Raw genomic sequence first — 18,651 nt, 5'->3', positions numbered from 1 at the left:
TACTTACATGTCCCTGCACCCCTGTCTGTCCTAGGTGCCACGTTGCTCTGGTAAACCCCAGGAAAGATGTCTCATCGGAGCGGGCAAGAGGACCCGGAGCGCTACCTGTTCGTGGACCGGGCTGTGGTTTATAACCCCGCCACGCAGGCCGACTGGACGGCCAAGAAGCTGGTGTGGGTCCCCTCGGAGCGCCATGGCTTCGAGGCGGCCGGCATCCGAGAAGAGCGAGGCGAGGAGGTGCAGGTGGAGCTGGCCGAGAACGGCAAGAAGGTGGTGATCAACAAGGACGACATCCAGAAGATGAACCCGCCCAAGTTCAGCAAAGTGGAGGACATGGCGGAGCTCACCTGTCTGAATGAGGCGTCTGTGCTGCACAACCTGAAGGACCGCTACTACTCCGGACTCATTTACGTGAGTGATTTAGACGGTGTACCAGTTTGTACTTTCCACACATGGGGAATGATTAACCCTAAAACTCACAGCTCTCCCGGGTCTCACTGCTGTGTATTGAATTTCACCCCAGGTTGATATAATTGCAAAATAATTGGACGTATTTCTGCTTGCGTGCACGCTGGTCCAAACCTTTAGCTGTCTTTCCTTCTGCACTCTTATATGTAAGAGTGAGTTCTGATATTTATCACTGAAAACATTTAACTTTCTGCTCCTCTGTGTGAATCCTGACCACACACACATGTGTTCACACAATATGAGTGACAGATGTCACCAGTTCTTTTAACCATTGCCAGACGTTTCCCTCCAACGGGATCACCTCTCACAAGTGCCTCTGTGTTACGGGTGGTTACCTTCCCCCACGTCTTCTGTCCCACCTCAGCTCGAGGCAGCGCTCTTCCATAAACACTGCTGCTCTCAGTTTGTTTGTCCTGCTCCTACCGGCGGCCTTGTTTAATCACAGATAGTTGACCCCTCTCTCTCTTATGTAGCACACTGTCAAACTAAACACATTTGCTCCAAGATGCCACGCACGAAATCAGATCAATTCAAAGATGCTTTTCACATGTGAAAAAAGCCAAATCGCAAGAAAAGCATGTAATCAGTGTTTTAAAAGCTCAGTGGACTCCATACGATTTGCAGCACAACACGTGATTAGATTTACCTGAGTCATTATAGTCACTGATGTGATTTTATTGTCCCTATAATCCCATTTCACTTCAGACGGAGCCGCTCTGTGATGCTCGAGGTGCGATCTTGACCCATTTAATGACATGTTTTCCAGAAATAGAAAATGGGTTGAGTATTACCAGAGAGACTCTGGTTCAGGGCGCTGCAGGATTGTTGCAGGGATTTATCCACTTTACCAGACATCATAAAAATCCAGCTCTATTAAGTGTGCAGCGTGTGCGTCACATTTGATATGAGGTCAAAGATGAGCCTTGAGTGTTTCAGTTTAGTTCCATATTACTGCTTAATGCTTCTGTGAACAGGATATTGACATTTGTCACTTTCAAGAAACGCTTCGAATTGACGTCTCAGTCCAGCAGCTCTCCTTGGTTCCTCCTCCTTTTCTCTCTCCTACCATAATGTCACATTTTCTACTTTCTCCGTGGTTCAGAATTGGCTTTGGAGCTTGTTAATTTGCCCCTTGCCTAAGAGAAATTGAAAACATGTGTCCGACTGTGTTGGTTTTTCTATCAGGAAGAGAACTGTCCCGTTCGGCTCGCTCCTGGAAGAAGAAATTCCCCAAGATTCCAGACTTCTTCCAATGTGTTTTACTAACCCCCCACTGCTCAGCCACATCTACTGCAGACGTAGTATAATGTCTCCCTCAGGCTGTGTTCTTAGTGGAGGTGGTTGGGAAGACGTCCATATCGGAATCACTGGGTTGAGCAGCATAGAGAGTTAGAGAGTTTGTTTTAACTGTGAGTCCATTTAACAGTCCATAACTTACTTTATTACTTAAGGGGCTCTTGTGCTCTTTGCCTCGTGGTATTTGTGAACTGCTTCGTAAATACGACCATGGGAAATACTGTAAAAATTGTCAGCACTTACTTATTTCGCAGCTGAAATCTCTCGCCGTGTTTTGTGATTTGCTTTTCGAAAGCTGAAAGCATAATTGAATGTGGAGGAGCAAGGCCTTCACGTTGCATTTTCAACGTTTGACTCAGCACCTGCCAAATGAGATGAGTCACTGGTGCTAATGAATACAGCACCCCCCTCCCAACAAAACACTCAGCAGCTTGTCAGTGATGTTGGCAAACGTGTGACCCTGGTCTCGGTCTGCCTGTATGTTTATTCACACACTTGAACTTGCCAGCATCTGAAACCTTAAGGCCACCACTGTGTTTCTAGCCCCCTGGTTTACAGTGGGATTGGACTGTCGTCTACCGGCCCTTAGCCCACCGGACGGTTCCATCTGTGTGCCGTCAGTCAGACTCTCGGTCCAACTCGTTTATTGTGTCAGCTTTCTGTCTGTGAATCGGTGAGTCACAGGCTGACCACAGTGCTGCACAGCGGGCTGTGCCATACGAGCGGGGCTACAAGCCGGCCTTTGTGTCGTTAGATAAGCCTCAGCTGTCAGAAAGCCTCAGCATTCTTCCATGGTAAAAAAGATTGTCTGTCCGTCTGTCTCCTGCCGCCCACTTCAGCTCGGCTGCTGCTGAGTGTCCGTCCTGTCTTCACCGACTGAGCTCGCTTTCCCACACTCCCTCCTCCCTGGCTCACTGGTCCTGAACAATCATGACATTGATTTTTATGTATTTCCTTCTTGCATCGTCACCTTATGTCTTGCATCTTTTTTAGTGTAATTTTGATTTTAAACATGTCAGATATATGCAAGCCAAACAGTTTATTTTCTCTAATGGTGGATCTGCTGCAGGGCCATAGTTAGAGCAGCAGCTGAAAACTGCACAGTCACGCTCCCTCTCATATCCCTGTAGAGAGAGTATTTACACGTTGGATCAAAAGTCACATGCAGTCTCCCTTTTTTGCAGGATATTAACAGCTTATAGCTTTTCTTGATTTTTATAAACGCAGGCATGATTTTTCACTGTATTATTAATAGACTGCAGTAAAAATGTTGAACTTATTAAAGCAAGAGAGAAGCAGAAAGTGTCCTGCTGCCGTCAGTGTGCTTTGATACCGTGCACCTCCGCGTGTTGGTCATATTTCAAGAGCCTGGTCTGAAGTTGGCTCTGTTATGAAACCTCTACAGTGGAGCTCTGTCAAGGGAACGGTCAAGGTCTCACGTCCTCCACGCAGATCGGTGGCTGCCTCTGCACCCTTCTCCTGCCTCTGCAGTGGAGAGCAGCATACAGACGCAGGCTCACTGCCTGACGGGTCAGCGGCGGCAGATGGGGTCGGCTGTTGTGTCTGCTGTTGCCCGTGTGTTGCTCAGCTGTTACTAGGCCACGGCATCTCTCCCCCTGGATCTGGTTTCACAGTGGAAATATCACCTTCTCTTTCCTGGACAGGGCCGGGGCACGGCGGTTTGGCAGGTGGTGTTGAGTCGGTCGTGCGCTCTGTCACTGGCCACATGTTCTTTATAAAGCATTGATCCTGCAGGATTTTTTCAGTATGAAGCAGCGGCGTCATCGCAGCCACAAGAATGCAGAACGTAGTCCTAGTTCTTTGTGTAATTTGTCACAGAGTTTAGGGGATTAATACCCTTACTTTTTCTCTAAATAAAAGCCACAATCAAATTCAACCACTGTTGTAATTTTAGAGTTGATATCATAAACAACGGAGAGAGATAAAACCTGAAACTGTTGCACCATTAGTTCAAGAGGAGTCTTCTTCATTGAGTACTATGTGCATTTTTAATCATAGAGACATGGAGCAGCAGATTACAATCCCCTCTTGAACTCTTAAGATGCCTGCAACCATCCACGTTGAATTAACAGTTCAGGTATCTCTCTCTTTATTCATCACCTCAGTGCTGCATGTGGCAGAGGCGAAGACAAGAGACCCCTCTCCCTATTTATAGCAGCTCCAGCTTTCAGATAAGGTGGGAATAAATTTTTCATAGGCTTTGAAAAGGAGAGTGGGGAGTTGGAATTTCAGCTCAGGTCCTCCCCGCATCTCTTTCTCTCTCTCTGAGCAATTCACAGGGAGGCTGAGAACACGATGCAGGGTTTGTTAAAACCGCTGCTCCTCGACTGGACGGCACCGCAGGGAGCCCCGTCAGCCGGATCACTGCCCCAAGCTTCATCTCTGTCTACCTCTCTCTCCTGACCCACCAATATTTCTCCCCCTTCCTCATTTCTTTTCGAGTATCAGCAGCAGTACAGAGCATCAGTTGCTCAGTGCTAAACGAGGGCCCTTTCCCGAGCTGTTATGTAACAGCTTCTCTGGGGCCCCTTCGTCAACCTATGGGCGGCTGCAGCGCTCATGACACGATGTCTCAATCAGCCTTAAATGCAGTTTTAATTATGAAGCAGATGTCTTGATGCTTTGATGCGAAAGGGTCGCTTCAGGACAGTTACTCTAAATATGTCATTTTTGATTATTGTCTACACTGTATTATGGTATGCAACAGATGGGGCAACATAAAAAAAAAAAAACAGCTCTTGAAACAATTAATCTTTTTTAAAACAGAGGCTCAGTCATTTATTACAGGCCACAGTCTGTGGAGAACATGTGCTTTTTTATGAACTTCAGGGGCCACGCTGGCAGGCAAAGAGACGAACCCACTCCTGAGAAGAATTTCACAGATCATGGTTCTAATTTTACCCAATTTTATTCTTCTGTTTTTCATGCAAGTGCTCTTTGTAGAAGACAAAGTGTAACTGTACAGATGTACGGTCCCAGAAGAAGACAACACGCACTGAGCATGTGTCTTTGTCCGATATGTGTGAGTCCATGTGTGGTTGACCGTGTGAATATAGTAATTTATATGTTTTACTAATTGACAAACTGACCTCCAACGTGACCTCAGTATTCTAATAATTCTCTTTCACTGCTCTTAATAAAGCTGTGAGGTCCAGAACCTACCTATGCATGTTATTGTAGTTCAGCTTCATGTTCAACAGGTTCTGTTTGTGCTTGTATGCTAGCGTGGTAGCTGGGTTGGGCATTTTCGCATATGGCCTCTAGACTAAAGCCCAGCATGCCAGTGATGAAAGTCATACTACTGGTAAGCAGCTCTTTCTCTGTGTCATCCATAGGGGGGAATGCATAGCCCCTATAGCATCTGCAGAATGAAAGAGAGCCACTGCCCCACCAGGGCCTCTCACTCATTCCTGGCTGCCTGGCTGCCTGGTGAATTCAGCCTACAGCATAGCTGAGAAGTGTTCATACCACATCCCTCTCTGGGGAGAGGTCTTCGGGCTAATTGCGCGGCCAAATGCTGCAAGTCAGAAAATACAGGACGAAACGCTTCCAGCAGACGCTTCTCGCTGCAGCGACAATATTCAAACCCTCTTTGTTCACATAAGTGTTGTTTTATATTTTAAGGGTTTTTCATCAGGTCTCTCGAGGCCGTTTGCGTTCGCACAAGAGGCGAGAGTCTGTTCAGTGTTTCGTTTCAGTCACTATATCCCTCAATTCTGCCCGACTCCATCAGTCTGCCCAGTGTCTATCACTGTGGTTCGTGCCCGCTCCGATGACGTAAGCTCCTAGAACATGAGTAATGGCAAATCTCGCTGCTCAGACACAATGCAGGCCAGATGATTTAAAAGGCTAGAAACTTCCATGCCCCTGTTTAATGTAAAAACACTGATGATTTACACTTCAAACTCTAGTGAGAGCCTGTTCTTTCTCTTCTAAAATATAATGGTTATTCAGGAGCTGCGAGTCTTTCTGTGTTCCCAACTTAATTTCTCATGTTTGTCTGTTTCTATCTTTGATTGCAGACGTACTCTGGCCTCTTCTGCGTGGTCATCAACCCGTACAAGAACCTGCCCATCTACTCAGAGAACATCATTGAGATGTACCGAGGGAAGAAGAGGCACGAGATGCCTCCACACATCTATGCCATCTCTGAGGCAGCATACCGCTGCATGCTTCAAGGTATACGACCCACACTTGTTTTCTTTGAATTGACCTTTCATTTTTAGCTTTCACAGCAATCCTTGGCCTTCTGCGACAGATTTATTAAAGTTTAACAGGTCAGTACTGATGAGGGAATGGCACAAGGATGTGTCGAAATCCACTTCTGTTAGTTTAGCAGTGGAAAGAAAGGCTGCTGTGCCACATGCATGTTTGAAAGGGGATTTAAGTCATTAGTTGGGTGTGTTTTTGGTGTAAAATTCTGAAAACAATCAATGTGTGGTCTCCCATTCCCTTTAAAAACCAAGTGTTTGCACCTTGGCAGCTGTTGTTAGGGCAGATCTGCCAGGTAGCGAGAGAGAATGATTCTTTATAGAGGAAACTGTTTCTTCTCACACACAGATTAAACGCTCATTGTGCACCTGAGTATGTACGTGCATGTTACTATTTGAATAATGGACCCTTACAACAATCCTACTTTTAGACATGAACTAAAAAAATAAGAGAGAAATATCTGGAAAATTGGGTCCAGACATTTTCCGGAGTTAATCAGTCTCAAGATAGCGATGCACCAACAATGCGTCTGACCACATCTCATTTAGGACCAGCAAGGTCAGTGGGCGGTCAGAGGGGCGCACGGGCATTTTGCTATTTAAACAATGTGAACACTAGACAGGAAAATGACAACTGTGTCGGTCTGAAACCGGCAAAGATGCTTGTGTCGTGCACAGCTCTGCGCCAGATGCATGATCCGACCTTCAGTGTTTCACAGTGCTACAAAAAAAGAATAAAACAATAAATAATTCAGTTTGTGGTTAGTGGTTAGTTGTTGTTGTCATCTCCTGTAGAACACAAACACTTTTGATCAGTAAGCAGAACTGTGGATTTTGTTATTATCATGTACAGATACGCTGGAAAATGAGGCTGGTTGTTTTTTTATACATTTGTATTTGCATTTCTCTCTCTCCTGGCACAGAGTTTAGCTCACTTGCAGGCAGTATTGGGTTTGGCTGCATAGTCCAGGAGATTAGTGTGTGGAACAAAGTGTGCAAAGAGTGTGAAAGGTCACAAGGTCAAAGGGGATGTGACACCAGGGATTATGTCTGAGAGGTCCGCTGTCATGGAGGGTTTCTAATAGATCAATCTACTCTCCTGCAGGTTTTCCTGGTGCATCACCGCCGTCATCTGGTTAATTGTTAATTGCATTGTAATAATAGACTGAGAAGCAGTGCGTAAAGGATTTAGGACTGAAGTGTTAAGTCACATTCTTCATACAAAGCTTGCTCTCAATATTATTGGCAAGTGGTGTTCTGTGCTTATGTAACTTCCTGCCTCTGTACGTCATTATTTCACCAAACTATGAGCTGATTGGTTTTAGAACCACAGACGTTTATCCATATTTATGTGGTTAGTCAAGAAGAATAGATTGTTAACTAAATGGTAGATTTTCCTTTATGTCTTTAGTATATTTTATTGCCCAAGTTCATAGTTTTCTTCAGTCTATCAACCTATAGCGGAGATAGAGAACAGCATCTCTGTGTGTTTCATGTAAGGAGCTGCACGCGGAGGCAGAGAGAGGGAACAGGTTCAACTGACATCAGTCTTCAGGTTGTCATTAACTGGACCTGTTGTTCTTATCTCCATCCTGCACACACACACACACACACACACACACACACACACACACACACACACACACACACACACACACACACACACACACACACACACACACACACACGTATCTATCTTAGTGTGTGGAACAGGTGGTGGGCTCCATCAGAATTCATCCGCTTTCGGAGGCAAGACAACGTTAATAGAGCATATTGCACTGGAGGAGAGTTGTGCAATCTGTTTTGATGGACTTGTATCGAAGCCCCCACTGGTCTGCACATTGCTGCATGTGCCTTATCAAAATTTATTTCATGTGAGCTCATTTGCAAACTTAAGAACCACAAGAAACACAAGGCCTGTGACTTACTTTGGAATCGCTCTGGAGTCCCTGATGCAGAATAATCGCTGTGATAAGCAGAACCTTTTATCACAGTCTATCAATATTTAGACAGCCTATCTGCTGCGCTGTGTGCCATCACTGCCAAACCGTAGAACAACAGCATTAATTCCTCTCTTTAGTTGCTCTTGAATGTTGTTTCACACATAACAGGGTTTCTGCAGGGTCCTAAAAAGGTCAAACAAATATCATTATCTGAATTTTAAGGCCTTGAAAAGTCTTAAATTAATTTCCTATCTGTCGTCCTTGACATAGCTCTTGAATTTCATCCCTTATGTTCTTTAAAAAAGTCTTAAATTTAACTTAAACCTGCAGAAACCCTTCATGAGAAATGTGTTTTTAAATGGCACGTTTGCCGATGTTTCCCCTGTTATTTACTTTTTATTTGTCCCAACATATGTCGGCCTTGATGTGACACTGTCAGCGATTGTCTGGTTGACCTCTGCAGCTGCAGCAGTAAAGCTCCTGGGGTTTGAGTGTCTGACTGATGTCCCGAGGCTCCCTGTTATTACGTGCCCTCAGGGCTCTGGGCCCTGACTGAGCCCTGGTCGGTGCCGGGCAAAAAACATGGAACCATCAGCTTTCATGACGGAAACTCGAAGGTGTTGCATGGGACGATCAGAGCCTGAACATCCGGGTCGGGAATCTGTATCTGTATTACACGAGAGTATATGTTGTTATTCATTTCCCCCAAGCTTGTTTTCCTTTGTGTAGTAAACTTGTGTTCCCACTTTAAATATAGCTTTACTCAGAACCACAAACACATAAAGAATCACACACACACACACACACACACACACACACACACACACACACACACACACACACACACACACACACACACACACATGATCACTATGTGGGATGTCTCTCTGGATATGGGACACCTCTCTTGTGCCACCATTCTTTTCCCTGACCCCCTTTTCTCTGTCGCTGGCGTTCATTCTTTCGGAGCGCTGTCCCTCACAAGGGGCGGGACTATACCGCCAGTGGAATGAGGTCACCACTGTCCCAGCTTTCCATACTGGGCTAAATTCTACCAGCTGAGTCATCGTCAAGTTGTCAGTGTCGTTGCCATGGATACCCGTGTATCTGTGTATCTGTGTGTGCGACCAAAATAACCTTCCCCCTGGGATCTCAAATAGAGGTGTCACTTGTTGAGTGGCAGTATTTTAGCTTGAGGGACTGTTGTGTGTGTGTGTGTGTGTTGTCGACTGAATTTCTTTTGATATGTTCGGGTTCAGGGTGAGAAAAGCTGTTTCTTTAAAGGCTTCAAAGCCACTATTTAGGAACTCCTACTGTTTTTTAATTGCTTTCCTTCTTCTCTCTGTGACTGGAGCAGCGGACCTCTCTCGTTCCCTCCCTGTTCTCTGCTTCCTTACGTACCAGTTCGCTCACGTCTTTCAACCAGAATGTTCTGGCTTGGAAGACGTCGAAGAGGAAATTTCCTTCAAGGCCTTTCGGTCGCCTTTCGCTTAACATGAAAAATAAAAAACCGCTGGAAGCTTTGCGGTGGCTCTGTTTGCTTTGTTCCTCTCCTTCTCGTGCTTTCATCCGGGAACACAGGAGGACGAGTGTGTGGAATGTCCAACTTTGCATCACTCCTCCTCGTCGAGATACACCCACGGTTGCCATGGCTATGCCTCTGTTCGTCTCGCAACGTTGTGACCCCATTTTCTCTTATTTCACATCTCAACTAGGGATGAAAGCAAAGCTAAGTTCTTGGCAGATTTCCTGGTTTGCTTTGTCTGTTTGTGCGCATACACGCAGGTGGCAAACGCACTGTACAGCACTTTCACTGCAGCTCTGTAGCTCTTACTCAGGGAAATGTGGTGAACAGGAGAAGGGTGAACGATGAATGGATGTGGTGCCGGGAGTAATTTCCACACAGAATAAATATTGAAGCATTGTGTGTTTCAGGGGGTAAAACATGAAACCACCCTCCTCACCCACTTGCTCATGAACATACCATCTGCATCTGGAGGTTTTATCGGATCAGTCGGACCACATCTAGAGCTGCTCTTTCTTTTACTGGGATCAGATCAAACAGGCATCAGTGCCTCGCTGCAGCTTGACCACATTCTTATGAAAAATGCACAGAACAAACTGCAGGTAGTAGCCGAGTATCCGACACGTGTTTCCTCCTCAGGCCGCTCGCCCCATCTGGCGTATTAATTATTGACATCCGATCCTAGATCCTAGTGCGTGCAAATAAATTCAAGTATAAATTCAAATGGATCCGATGTGATTGTGATGAATGATGCATCCACATGCAGACCACAATATTAACACCAGGTGAAAAATGGTGTGTGAAAGAAGAAAGAGATGCTGACATCACATTCTGAATCCAACTGAAACTGGTGTCTGTTGGTGGGTTTATGCCTAGGCTGTGTTTTCTGGTGTTTATACTTTATAATTAACTATTGTGCTAATGGCCAGTGGAGCAATTTCATTGAATTGTTGTTTTCGGGGAGATTGGAGGATCCCACAGCAAAAGTTGTGCTTAATGGTTCAGATCCCTAAATATCCCACAAGCCTCTGCAGAGAGAGAGAGAGAGAGAGTTACATTCTGTGTTTTGTGTAACAATCGCATGCCCCACGTGGCCTGAGCTGCAGATAACTACTAAATATTAAATGTCTCTTATCCAGCAGAGCAGAGCCGAGGGTAGAGGAGGTAACACAACAGGGAGACACGTGGAAAACGTCTTGAGAGGGAGGGTGGAGAGAAGAGGGGATGTTGGAGGGCCTTAATATTGAGGGGGTTATTGGTAAAGGGGTTCATACAAAGACAGACACGATAAACAGGATTGCTAGTGGGCACTAAAGCATAAAGAGGAGAGGGTCAATAGGGAAAGATGGAAATGAAGAGAAAGAGGGAGTCAGGCAAAAGAGGGGGAAGAAGGGGAGCGGGTTATGGGGGAAACAGAGCAGACGGTACAGGGGAAAGGCAGAGGGGGGTGGTCAGCATTGTGCCTCACAATGGGGGCTTTGTGAGGGGCTGAAGGGGGCTGGGACCAGGGTGTGTGTGTGTGTGTGTGTGTGTGTGTGTGTGTGTGTGTGTGCAGACAGACAGACAGGCAGGCAGGCAAGAAGGCCTAGCGCCACACACAGCTCTTCCCTGGGAAATGGGGCCCCTTGTTGGGGCGGTGAGGGCCACAGAGCAGGGCTGGTGGAGGGCACACACCCAGGCCCTGAGTGACAAGACAGGTGTAGAGCGCCAGGGACGTTTTTTTATTTTTTCTTATTCCTTCAAAAGGACTGTGTGTGCTCTGTGCATGTTCAAGAGGTGACTTCTCAGACAAATGGGGAAGGGGGGGGGAGTCCACTGCAGACACACTCAGATGCATCTTTAATGGCAGACAGCTGTAAAGTTCATACAGGATAAAATCATTTTTCTGTTCAGGGGTCGTACATCAGGTCTGATTTATTGTTATGCCTGGACAGGGTAATAACGGGGAAAGCTGCTGTGCATCAGTTGTCGTGCGAATGTATACGACTGTGTTACCTGGAAAGAAACTTCAATCTGGGCTTTTTATCCAGTTCTATCCTCATTTGTCAGATGCATTTCATCGGCTGAACTAACCATCTGTAGCTTTGAGTCACAAGACTAAATGCACAGTATTTCAACTGTCAACTCGCTTTCTCTCCGAGGAGGTTGTGTTTTCAAATGCTAGCGAGCAAGATTATGGCCCAAAATAACTGCCAGATGGATTATCACTGGAAGGATGTGGGATACGGAAGAATCCATTAAAGTTTGGGGTCAAATCTTGATCGGGGATTATTTTTCACATTCTTCAACATGACGAGATCGGTCGTTTGTCAAACTTTTCCTCTATTTCTCAGAGAATATATCAGGCAACTTGATTCCAAAAACATAAAATGAGGCTTTATGAAGGAAGCAATATCTATGAGTGTGTGGATCTAGTGCGTTTAAATGCTGTTTCATGTGGCGACTGATGGGCCTTAGTTGTTTGTTGCATTTTAAAAAATATAAAAGTGTTGATTCAGAGTCTCCAGCTAACTATTATCTGTGTGTGTGTGTTTACTACCACGAAGCCGGGTCCTGACGCACGGTGGTAGGTGTGTGTGTGTGTGTGTGTGTGTGTGCGTCAGTGTGAGTCAGCTGTAAAACTGAGAGAGGTCGTGTGGAGATGATTTAAGGTGGAGCCCCTGTGATGTACTGCCCTCGTTCTTGGATAGTCCTGTCATGAGAGACACATCGCGGTGATACCAGCAGCGTCGGCGACAGATCGGGTTCCCTGTCTGATGCTGTGAGTGTGACCGGTCGCTCGCTGACACACACACAACCTCACAACCCCGCTGCAGAGCGGGGGGGAACGCAGCGAGCTCCACTCCGTCACTGTGTTTAATGAGATAGTGATGACATACATGTGTTTATGAATCTGTGACCACACAGACAAAAACCGGCGATTATCTAAGACTGCAAATCTGCAAGAGTGCAAAAAGTAATTTTTATTTATGAGTAACACTTTAGTGGTGATGTAGTTATACTTGTTATGGTCATTGGAAGTAAAACCTCTTGTAGCCTCTTTTAGATATGGTACAATATATTTTCTAGAGATTTCTGCTGATTCCAATATCACAGCTTTTCTTCATTGTTATTATTTCATTTACAAACTTATAAATGGTCATCCATGCTGTTATCTTGTCCAGACTATATTACTACAATGAACTAGGATGTTTCAGCAAGCGATAAGATTATAATTTATACAAAAGGCTGTGGCCAAGACAATGGAGGCTACTGGACATCTTTGTAGAACTGTTTATTTACTGGTTAATGTACAAAATATAATAAACTCATTAGTTTACAATTCATAAAAACATCCGACCATGGACTCAAGATCGAGACCTGGATCAGTGACGTCGATATCCGATAAGTGAATCACGTATAAGACCAATATTGGCTCAAAGCATCTATATTTATTCAACATTTTTTCTTTGATTTATTATATTCCGTCAGACTCGGTGATAAACTGCCGGTTTCACCCTGACACAGTTTCCCGTCTGTGCCCGGAGCCTCTGCTCCCGCTTGTGTGTCTGGATTCCTGCGGAGCTGCAGAGCTTAGCACTGCGATATTGGAGGTGCCAGCATAAACACACATACACACGAAAAAAAACGGCCGGGATTACGGCGGGCCTAGCCATCACAAAGAGCCGCTGTGGAGCAAACAAGCCACCCGGCCGCCGCCATCTGCAATCGATTACACTGCCAAATACTTTCTGCCATATCTCCTGCAACTGCTTTCTCTCCCCTTTTCACCGGCCCAAAGGCAACACCCAACAGCACAGGGCGAATTCTAAACGCTCTCTGGGCACAGCGTTCACATTCTGTTAGCGTAAACAGGAGGTCACTGCCTTGCTCACAGGGGACAACCTGTGGGGAGAGATGTGTGTTAAAAGCTTTCTGGGACCTCAGATCAATGATAATGTGGATTATGTTCCCGTGGTAAATTACTCCATGACCTGTGGCGTTCGGACAAAATCCTGAATTTCTTATTCGGAGTCATAGCGAGTCTGAAACGAGATAATTACGTTTATTTGGAAGTTTATGACAAAGCGTGTGATTTGTTTTTGTTTAACCAGACGTTTGAACAATGGTCTGAATGGTGAGAGAGTGTAAGCAGAGCCCCATCGCTATTGTTGGGGAAATGAGAGCATGAGCGTGTCACGGTTTTCGTGTGTTTTTATGTCGTTTGTTCTCTACCTCTTTCTCTCTGTCCCTTATTTGCAACACGCACAAGCTACAGGTAGTGGAACTATTCACGGTGCATTGAACCGTTTAACGCCCCCCCACTCCAGATGTTCTACTCCCGACTGGGAAGCTGAGCCGTGGATTTCCATTCCATCGTCCCCACTCGCATGTTGTGTCTGTGCCGCGCCGCCCACAGGGGGCTGGCATGTATCCTCAGATAGAGTTAATGCGGGGGAATAGACTAGATTAGATTACAAAGACTCTCCTAATTAGACCCTGGATGTTGACCACACCAGTCCAGCACCTCTCCATGAGAAACATGTGGGACCTGGTTTTACTTTTCCCCTCTCTCCTCTTTCGCCGCCCCCCCCACCACCAGAGAGTTTTCTCATTTTACCCCCTGTCAGAAAGCATTTGAAAAATGTGCATTGGGGGACTTGGGAAAAGGGAAAGACACCAAACTCCTGTCTGACTTCTTGGTGCTGAGTGCAGCTCAGACAGTCTAACGTGGGCCCTCCAAGCCAAGCTCAGGCCCACAGGACGCAGAGCTCAGAAACTGGATTTAATTCAGAGGAGACTCTAGCCTCCATATGTGATGGCGACAATCTATTCCTGTCCGTGATCTCAGCTGCCAACTGTCGTCACCGTCCCCAAACTGAATCAGAAGCACTGGAACACCCTCAGGAGTTCACTGTGTAAGTATGTCAGCAGGTGACGTGATGTTATTTCTAGCTGGAGAGCTTCTTTCCATCGAGACTCCGATGTGCCACTTTGATCTCCGTCTCTCCGCTATCTCCATGCTCCTCTCTTCTTCCTCTCCTATCTGGCCCCTTCCCACCACACCCCTTCTCTCCACGTCCGGCCCTGCCAAGAGCTGTCCCCTCTCCTGGGAAGTATTCAGGCGTGACACATGCAACAGGGGAACATCCTGTGACTGTCGCTGGGAATTCAGAACAGTCCCCACCCTTTAGTTAATTCGGTGTGAGATGTTCTGCATTAGTTGCCCCTGACGTCACTGGTTTTTGATTGGCACAGAGGGGTCCCGTACTATTAGTGGGTTGATGATGAAACACATGTACGCTTATAACCGTAAAAAGCAGGCATAACCTCCACATAGTGACCCCACCACGCCTGCCCCTCGTTTCCCCTCAGCGTCACCTCTGCTGCGTTGCCAGCCCGCTGAAAACAACGCCTGCTCCACGCCCAAGAGGCCCCGGGGCTGGCAGGGAGGGAAACCAGGGGCATCTGAATTCCAGCGCCCACACACACACATATAGAGTGGTACATGCAAATGGCCAGTCAGCTCCGTGGGGCTGTTCCCCCCCCCTTCTGTTCCTCGGGCTCATGAATTCCCAATAAATGCCTGACTGGCAGCTGGTGCAGCAGCATTACAGTGAATAATGCAGCTGAGCTGTTTGGTCATTCAGCGGCTGGAAAAGCCATTTGTACAGAATCGGGCCTTGTAGAAACTCAGAGAGCTCGAGCCAAAACTATCTATGATCTAATATCTATAAATGATATTATAAATGGTCCTTCAGCTGCTGACACTCAACAGTTTGGTGAAAATATGGTTTCAGTTTTTGTGATTGTTTCGAGCTCTGCAGGGTCGTGACTGCTGTAATAACAGATGTTTTTATTTTATCTTCCAGTCGTACTTTTAAAACTGTCTCATTCGGCTCAGTTCAAAATGACCAAGATGATTTCATCAAATATCTGGTTCTGTCTGACCAACAGTTTGAAACCCCTAAAAATAATCAATTTACGACACTATAGTGCAGCAGCAGTTTGAATAAGATGACTTTAATATGAAATCCACTTATTGTTGCAGTTTTACTCTTTTCCAGCTCAGAGGAGAACTGCAGAAAGCAGAAAGTTTAGGGCACTGTGATATTATGACTTTATTCTTTAAATGTCAGAATTGTTTTTCTTCAATATCAGGGACCTTTGCAAAGTCAGAGAATGTGACACAGATTTCTATGGTCTCCTGGAAGATGCTCTGAAACCATCAGATCGGTATTTATTTGATTTGAACTTGTAGATCTGCAAATGAAACGCATCCTGTGGAGATTCAGATTCCTCCTTTCCAGCTGCGCAGTAAATTAAGTGAGGTGGTGTTTAGTGTTATTACGCCATCGGAGGATTTACCGCTTCTTAGCGTTCTTTGTTATCACAACTGCTGTCGGAGGAACTAGCGAATTACTCTTCATTATTCTTCAGGCCCTCAAATCAAGTATGTTTAATTTGCGTCTTATCATAATTGTTCGGAAGCTAAAAAAAGTGACAGTGACACACTGCAGACACCCGCAGACCACGGCACTTCCCAGATCACGCTAAATGTTTGTTACTTCCACTGTCTGGGAATGTGAATGAGCTCTGTCTCGATTGTGTACACACACACACACACACACACACACACACACACACACACACACACACACACACACACACACACACACACACACTTGGAGCTTTGTTCCTCTGGCTTCAAGTGGCTCTGGACTCAGTCCTGCCTCAGTTTTAGACCTTTACGAGGGAGCAAGACTTATTTTATATCACCTGCAATCATAATTTTCAACTAGGTAGTTTCGTTCGGGATTTCTTAAAAGTGGTTGTCATGGCGCTAGAATTTTCACTGTTGTTCTTTACGACATCTTTTATGAGGCAAATTGTCAGAGCTTGAGCTGCAGTGTGGAAAAAATGTGTTACATCCAGTTGTAAAGACCTCAACAGGCTTTAAATCAGGTTTTTAAAGCCAAATTCCATTTTTTCTAGCCGTATGTTCCGACTGCGTGTTTCCCAATCGGAAAGTTTTTTGTTCCTATAATTGGCAGAAAACCTACACGTAAGTAGAAAAGTGTTTAGAGGTCCTCGGAGGGGCTCATTTAAACTTTTCTTCCAGTTTATCACAAAATGGTGTGAGACTGTGAGAGTGAAATGTAACAGCTGGCCGATCCACACGCAGCAGTTGAGTTCCTGGTAAAACGCTCCGTGGGTCAGACTTCGGGTCGAGCTGCAGTGAACCGGAGCCATTTTGCTGAGGACCATTGACAATAAATGGATGTAATTATGATCCTTGCACGGGGAATGGTTTTGAACACCGACGTCTGGTTTCAGATGGAGAATGTTTTTTTGGGGGAGGCTGTGGTTCAGAGGCCTCGAACCTTCTCAGTTTGAAAGACCGAATGAGAAATTCTGATCCAAATTGCTGATAATCGTGTGGTGACTGCCAAGAATTTCAAGGACATCCATTTAAATGTTTTAGCTCATACCTACCGTGCATAATTCCAGACCATTCCCCCCCCCCCCAAAATATTCCATAGTGCTGTTGCTTGTGGAACATGCAGTTTTGGATGGGTTGCATGTATCGGAGAGGGGTAGTGAGGCTGCACAAGGTGAAACGAGGTCAATAAGATGGAGTTATAGTAACGTTTGGGGCTTTTGTGGAGATGGAGGGAGAGAGGGGGTTGCTCTGGAATGTGAAGAATGAGGGTTTGTTTAATCCTCGTGGGGGATAATTTATTAGCAGTAAAGGGAGCCCTGCTGTGCGAGACAGACCAAAGGAAGGTGAGATCTGTGCATGTTTGTGAGTACTGGCGTTGCACAACCATGTTTTAATTGATGATTCCACAACTTCAGACTATAGCGAAAGCCTGGAAATGAGTGTGAGGTCCGTGGAAAGTATTGTTTTTATAACCGCCTGCTCTCTGTGTAGAGTATAAAGTGATTTACCCTTCAGTGAACTGGAGCATGACACTGCAGTAAAAACTCACAGCTCAGAAATCTGCCTTTTTCCTCTGCCGTCATTTGAATTTCCTATGTAACTGGTGTCCAAACAGTCGGAGTCAGCTGTGGTCGAAACCTAAAAGTGGACGAATTACTCCACCAAGTTAATTCCATCCCATAGTGATGCTACCTAAAGTTGTTGGGGAGGAAATAACTAAGCCCAGTTGATGAGGTGATCAAATTAAAAACATCTGTGGCTGCGGAAAAAGCCAGTTTGTCTCCAGTATTGGTCCCACTCCTCTGTGGTCTGAGTAATTTGGCGTTGCACTATTCACGGGGGGGGAAAAGGGGGAAATGAGAGCAAAGGGAGAGAAAGGGGGCGAACACAAAGCCGGGGGAAGATTTAGTGAGAGAGTAATGAGCTACTGGGAAGCAGGAGCACGCTCGGTTCGGCCCGGTCCACCTACGCCGGGCCAGCGCGGCGTCCTGGGTAGATCTGACCCGGCAGTTAGTTGCTGCAGTGACGGAGGAAGCAGCCGCTGCCAAGAGGGCCCAGCGTGGCAGCACGGAGCAGATGGATGCACGCTCTCAAACACTCACACAGCTCGGGTCACGGAATCCAGTTTAAAGAGATTCTGTTTTGAATATTGAAAACAATAAAAACACAAAAGCGGAATAGAAGACAAAAGATAAGATGTCTTATCTATGTAAGATAATTCTTTATTAGTCCAATAACAGAGATATTTGCGTTTTTTAAGTAATATTTTAAGTAATATTAAGTAAACATGCAAAGAAATATATTCCGTGTGAACCAAGGGAAAGTCTTGAGTGTGATGTGCGTTACTGAGCCACAGCATTTAGTTGTTGGACATTATTCTGGATCAGCACCATTGAGAGCTTCATGGAAGAGGACACTCTACTCCCCTTTGGTTTTTGCCGCCGTGGGTCATATCTCCTTTGTTTTGTCCGACCTTTATCATGGGATGAAATCATAAGCGGGAGGCCACATTAAAGGAATGATTGCCTCTCGGGGGGAGAGAGCTCAGCGGTTCAGAAGCAGAGGTGATGGGAATTTAAAGAGGAATAGAAGGTTAAATGAGAAGCTTTGAGAGGGATTCAGAGGTCGAAGCTGCGTAAATAGAAGAAGTGTGATGATGATCTTTTCTTCTCCAGCTCGGATTGAAGGTCACCGGGAAGAAAAGCCAAACTGTGATGATGCTCGTTGCTGTTTGTCCGATAGCAGGATTGTGCAAAAACAATT

At 45.7% G+C, this 18,651-nt stretch overlaps 1 protein-coding gene across 4 annotated transcripts in view; it reads left to right on the top strand.

The window, feature by feature from the left end:
* Positions 1–18,651, top strand: part of LOC118123159 (myosin-10) — a 44,058-nt gene that overhangs the window by 1,629 nt on the left and 23,778 nt on the right. For all 4 annotated transcript variants that reach the window (XM_047343988.1, XM_047343990.1, XM_047343989.1 and 1 more), the window contains exons 2-3: positions 35–411; positions 5,808–5,964. In XM_047343988.1, the coding sequence (XP_047199944.1) occupies positions 67–411; positions 5,808–5,964 (502 nt within the window). In that variant the 5' untranslated portion in view covers positions 35–66. The remainder of the gene's footprint in view (positions 1–34; positions 412–5,807; positions 5,965–18,651) is intronic.

The sequence above is a fragment of the Hippoglossus stenolepis genome, chromosome 16 (assembly GCF_022539355.2).
Source record: "Hippoglossus stenolepis isolate QCI-W04-F060 chromosome 16, HSTE1.2, whole genome shotgun sequence".
Lineage (NCBI taxonomy): Eukaryota > Metazoa > Chordata > Actinopteri > Pleuronectiformes > Pleuronectidae > Hippoglossus > Hippoglossus stenolepis.
Note: the sequence above shows the minus strand (reverse complement) of the source record. Positions and strands in the feature narration are given on the sequence as shown.